Source organism: Phasianus colchicus, chromosome 4 (genome assembly GCF_987193195.1).
Source record: "Phasianus colchicus chromosome 4, bPhaCol1.hap1.1, whole genome shotgun sequence".
Taxonomy (NCBI): Eukaryota; Metazoa; Chordata; class Aves; order Galliformes; family Phasianidae; genus Phasianus; species Phasianus colchicus.
The window spans coordinates 64,144,414-64,150,413 of NC_143439.1; the positions used below are offsets into that span (position 1 = coordinate 64,144,414).

At 45.0% G+C, this 6,000-nt stretch overlaps 1 protein-coding gene across 4 annotated transcripts in view; it reads left to right on the forward strand.

Annotated features, from left to right (window-relative positions):
• The window catches only part of ZFYVE28 (zinc finger FYVE-type containing 28), a 144,422-nt gene extending 139,862 nt beyond the window's left edge, over window positions 1-4,560 (forward strand). For all 4 annotated transcript variants that reach the window (XM_031588288.2, XM_090139740.1, XM_031588289.2 and 1 more), the window contains 2 exons: window positions 1,974-2,077; window positions 2,267-4,560. In XM_031588288.2, the coding sequence (XP_031444148.1) occupies window positions 1,974-2,077; window positions 2,267-2,398 (236 nt within the window). In that variant the 3' untranslated portion in view covers window positions 2,399-4,560. The remainder of the gene's footprint in view (window positions 1-1,973; window positions 2,078-2,266) is intronic.
• The last annotated feature ends 1,440 nt before the right edge of the window (window positions 4,561-6,000 follow it).

Genomic DNA, 6,000 nt, shown 5'->3' on the forward strand with positions numbered 1-6,000 from the left:
TGGGTGGGCTTTAACCACGCTACGACAATGTGTCCTCGGACTGTTCTGCTGGTGCATTCATTCTGGAGAGGTGAGTTGGCCAAACTGAGACCGACTTGAAAGTAAAAGGTGTTTCCCTAGTCTGGGAGAACGTGCGGTAGGGAGGGCTGTATCTTTCTGTACACTGAGTGCCAGTGGTGTGTGATTTTTAGTATTCTGTCTTATGCAGTTATTAAAACGAGGTACTCAGATGAATTCATCTGACAGTCAAGTAATTGTGTAACTAGGGATTATGAGACTATTATGAGTTTATAAGGTCACTATTTACCAAAAAACTTCTGTTTCTGATATGCCTTTTTTGGCAATTTTCCCTTTTATGTAGCTCTGGGGGTAATTGAATCCATGTGAAGTCACTTAAAAACAACTTTTTCACCAGTGCATATCAAGGGCAGCAACAGAACAAAGCAAACAAAACCCGAATGGTCAACTCCTACTGATAGGAAAGCTGCTTTCTGCTGATGAGCTCCAGAGTTACATTAGTTTGATCTGGGGAAAGGAGGAGTTATGGGATAGGATGCTCCAAAAGCTTCGATTCATACTGCCCTGCTACAACATATAGAAAAAGGATCTGGTTTTTGTGACTTTTCCAATGGAAGCGATAGGAAGTTTTCAAAGTCGGCATCACAGACTGATTTCAGGGGTGATTTTCACTGGGTAAATTATGTACAGTAGCTGGGCAAGCTGCAGAGAGAAGAGGGAAATCCTTTGGTTTCACTGACATCACTGCTTCGACTTAAGCTGGCAGTGCTGCCTCTGCCTGCTGCCATGGGAAGGCATGGCTTTTAAATGGGATTTTGTGACCTTACTTCTCCACAGAACTGCTCTGGTGTTCCCAGGGATAAAGTGAAGGCTGTTATGTGCAGTCCTCAAAATCCTTCAGAATCTGAAGTTCTGTTGAGATGTTTTTCTGCCTGTTTTTTGAACATTTTTCTGCATTGGTATGCTTATCTTTTATAGTTTTAATTTCCCACGTATGACAAAGACTGGTCAGTTACATTTGGCCAATAGATATAATGGAATGAGCTGAATTTTCATGTGATTATCTTCCTTCTGCCTGTAGCCACCGTTCACTTGATCTCTGCATTAAGTGCACCGTATAGTTTGTTGTTTGATTACGTGCTCCTTGGGGCAGGGATTTTGCTTGTCAGTTTATAAATCAGCAGTCACTTGGGCCGCATACTGTAAATAGTGCTTGGAGGGAAGTTCCATGTGGGTAAATACGCCCAGCAGTTTGCGTTCCACTGTGCCCATGGATTCCTTCTGGATAGAACTTGGCTTGCCCTTGATTAGACTTTTATTAACCTAATTAAGCAATCGGCTCCATCATTTCTACACTCATAATTTTAGTCTCCCAAAGGTCACGTCAGCCCGTCACAGGCAGAAGCAGCTCAACAGAAGCAAGCCCAATGCTTTCTGCTTTGCCAAAAACAAATCATTTCACTGCTTGGCTTCTGTGAGAGGTTATAGAGCTCGCAGGAAAAATAAACAATTGAGACATGCTGTTAGGGATAATGCTTGAGTTCTTTTTCTGGTGTCTTGTATGTGTGATTTTCTGTATTTGCTTCACTGCTGGTAAGGCAGCCAGCCAGAAAGAGTTCTGATAATTTACCAGCAAATAACTGGGCTCTGAGCTGATTATCTGCTTGCCTAATTGTAGGAAGAGCAGCCAGCTTTCCTGTCACAGTGGCTGAAGGGGCTGGGGATGGTCACAGCACTCAGCATGCTTTGCTCATCCTGGAGGTGACCGCCTCAGAGCAGCCCTCCCTGATTCCTCACCTTACCCACCTGCCTGCTCACAGTGCTTGGAGAGACCTAGATGAAAGCTGCTGTCTTTATGTTTTCATCCTCCCCGCTCCCTGGAGGACCCGGCGGCCGCATGTTTGGTGCTATTCCCTTTTGATTTATCTCCCCTTCTGTTGCTGTGCTTCTGACAGATCCTCCTGACTGGGTTCCAGATGAAGTCTGCAGTTACTGCACTGCCTGCAAGGCTCCATTCACGGTCATCCGCAGGAAGCACCACTGCAGGAGCTGTGGCAAGGTAATGACTCAGCCAGATGTAGGGGAACCGACTGAGAGCCACGTGCTCTTGCTCAAGAATTTCAAGCGATGAGTGTTTGCGTTTGTTGACTGTTCAGCTACGTGGGATGGCTGCTGTGTGTAGGTGAGGTCAGCTTTTCCTCTCTCCATTCTCCAAGGAACTCAAGTGCAATCTCCTCTTGTTTTCCAGATCTTCTGTTCCCGCTGCTCCTCCCACTCTGCGCCATTACCTCGTTATGGTCAGATGAAGCCTGTCCGCGTTTGCACTCACTGTTACATGTTCCATGTCACTCCTTTCTACAGTGACAAAGCCGGTATCTGACGTATTAAAGTACTGCTGTGTGCACTGGAGTCTGACAGGGACCGATGCATTTGACCTAAGCCAAGAGTAAATGTGAAAGAGGGACCGGGTGAGGGTGTGTAAGCTTTGACATCCGTGGTTATAAATTTTGTACAGACAGTTTTTACTGCATTTTACTAAGCTGCTAAAGGGAAGGATGAAGCGTCTGTAGCTCTAAGGCTGCAGTACAGTCTTCCATAAATTTATAACATTAATGTTACGATGCCATATGCAGAACAAATGCACTGCGTGGAAAGAATTAGGGCTCAGAGAACCGAACAAGCGTTGCTGCTTATCTGTCATGCTAAGCACAGAGCAGGTGGTTAACTAGTTCCTCACAGCAGAACAGCCCCAGAGCTTGGACATGGAATGTGCTCACTAACTGCAGCATGGCTGTGGGCATCAGCCCTCTCCCTCCCGTTGTGGTTTAACTTTCCCAGCACTAGGGGTGTTGTACCTTTGACAGGATTCATTAAAGCAAAATACTTTGAATCCACTTTCAGTATTTCTAAAAGCAAAACTTTCTTTGAATCACATAGGATTCACACTGGAGGTCCTGAGGCAATACATTTCTGTTGCCTTTCACTTACTGAGCAGAGTAATAACTCCAAGTTGTCTTCTAAAAATTAAGATTTATGACTCCTGGTTCCATATTGTTTATAATCAGCATCACTTATGCTAGATTCTGGTATCAGAATTATAAGACAGAGCTTTGATTTCTGCATCAGCACCTAAAACTTAATGAAACAAACTTCAGAGGAAAAGATTACCAAATGCATGAATTAATATTGAAATGCATACTTTTGGAAGAGCTTAGCAGCAGAATTCAGTATTGTGACAAATGATTTATCCCATGCAAGTTTTTAAAATGATTTTTAAAAGGCGAACTTGATGTATTGGAAAGGTCCTACAATGGTCAACCGGAGAAGGGTTCGTGTTGTCCATATTTGGCAGAGTAACCATGTAAAATACTGCATACTGCTACTTCACTCGTGCTAACAAATTGGAAGACGTTTGTATTTGTTTGAAACACCAGGGATTCATTCCTGTTTGCACTTGGAGAGGAAAGAAGTAAGATTCACATGGATTCCTGCTATGATCTTGCACAAACTATTACAGTGAGAGCTCCCTGAGCACTGAGGTTTCAAAGCCGTCTGGACAAGCTTTGAGTTAGCCACATTAAAAGCAATGCTCTGTGTGCTGTGGTTGCAGAGGAAGGGAGATCAAGAGCTCTTTGCTTATCCCCTTTCCTGACATGCAGTGTTACACGGTGTGTTTCAAAACGATAATTTCAAGAAAGAGATGAGGGAAGTTGTTTGCAGTGTCATGCGCGAGAACTCATCGTTCCAAGTGACAAAACAAAACTGGCCGGGCTGATTTTCTTTGGTTTTAGTTTACCTCGTGGACATTCCCTTCGTTACGTGGTTTTATGTTAAGAATTAATGAGCCATCGAAAGCTGTCACAGTTTGGTGCTGCTGTCATTTTGAATCAGGTGAAGCAGCTTCACCTGGCTGATGCGTCACGCACAAGCTGTACGATGCTGTTTGTAGCCAATGCCAGCTGTAACGTGTTATCCTCACCTTATTTATATTTTTCCTGTTTTTTTTTTCTCTGAAACTCCTCCAATCAATCCTGGAGTGGGAGTGTCAGCACTCAGCAGGGCTGCAGCAGTGCGGGGTGGGCGGGCGCGCGGTGCAAGCAATGGTACTTATTCAGGCTTAAATCTCAGGCTTCACATTGCAATGAGTATTGCAGTTTTATTTTTAGAAAGAAAAAAAAAAAAACCCAACAAATTTAACGCTTCTTTTATAGGATAAAAATACAAAAACTTCTGTTGTGTAATAAATATGCACAAAAAGTTGCTTCTGTGAGAAAAAAAAATCTTATTTAATGGACTGGATATTTATTCAAGCTTGTTTTTATTTTGTAAATGCTGTAATTCAGAATCATTTCCATAAATATGATATTTAAAGATCTCAGACACTATAGTTTCTTATGTAAATACAGACTCCTATTTCTCTTACTGAAAAGCACAATGACTATATCAATACTAATATACATTTGCCTCAAGGAAGACTTTCATCTTGTAATCTCTTCAGATAATTAAAATGTCAGGACTTTCTACTTCCCTGTACTGGATTGCTCTTTCATTTCTGGGTCTGTTGGCGTGCAGTGACAGCTGCCAGACTGTCGAGGAAACTGTCCTTAATTATTTCTCACTTTGCCCACTTTGCAAATAGCACGAAGGAAGGGAGCTGATGCAGAGGGATGGCAGTGCCAGCGCCAGCCTGTCCACCTGCCTGATGGAACTGCACTGGGTTTGGGATTCTTTTCTTTTCCCATAGGATTCAGTGCAGGGCTTTCGGATGCCATTTCCCTGCAGAAATGTTACAACTCTGTGTTGTTGGGATGTTTGCTTCAGTGCTGCTACAGCAAGAAAAATGAATGGGATGTCTGCACGCAGGCTTAGGATTGCAGTTAATAATGTGTATATGTTTATGGGCAAATAATGCAGCCTTAAGGTTTTTATAAATAAATGAAGAGTAGAGCTTCCTCAAAGGAAATTCATGAAATTCATGTTGCTGCAGTACTTGTCAGAAGAAAAGGCCCAGCACTGTGTTGCACTGTGGTTTTCCCTTCTTGTTGGGGTGCTACGTAGGCAGAGATACAAAATAAGGTGTGAGCGACACGGCCACCATTCACCTGGTGGCTGCCCTGGCCACGAGTGGAGCTTTGGCAGAGAGTCTCTGCATTGTCTGGGAGGTGAAGGACTGAAGAGGTCACAAGGCAGTACAGGGAGGAGGGAGCTGGGGGAAGCAGTGTGTGAGGGAAACAAACCCTGTGTGCGTTGTCTGATCTGGGAGGAGAAGGATCAAAGCTGAGGTGCGTGCATAGCGGGGAACACAAAGCCTTGGCTGTAGGAGTGGAGGGGGCTGAGGATGTGGCCATAGGGATTCAGATCACAGCCCCACTGCGCCTGTTCCTGGAGCTGGAGGAAAGCAGCAGCGCTCTCAGTGCCTCGTCCCCAGCTGAACCCGCTGTCGGTTTATGCAAAGTCAAAGCTGCTGGTGCTGCATCCTCCCGTTGCCGTGGTAACCCCGATAGCATCTCATCAGCAGGCACCAGGACTGCAGCGCTCCATCCCCGCACAGGCTGCAGCTTTCTGCTTCGTCAGAGGGATTGCGATGGCTCCGGCATCCTCATTTGTGCTGGAGATCACAGTGCTTGCTGTCAACCTTTTTCTGATAATGACGCCTTACTGAATTGTATCGTGCTGTATTTATTATGCTTGTCTGGAAGAGCTTTCCTCAACGGGGACAGTCTTTAGAGTATTTTAGGATCCTTTGGCATTTTTCCTTCTCTTCTTCACCCTTCCCCCATGCTGCCAACCACCTTCCCTTTCCTGCTGCATGGGAAGCAGGCCCCTCCTGCCGCAGCCTCACAGCAAAGAGCAGAGGCCGCATTTAACAGCTCAGCAGCTTTTAGCTCCGTGGCTTCCCCCCAGGTTCCAGGCACGGGCTCATTTCAAACCTCTAATTGGTGTCCTTGGCCCTGCAAGAGCATCCCCTTCTTGAGTCCTTCC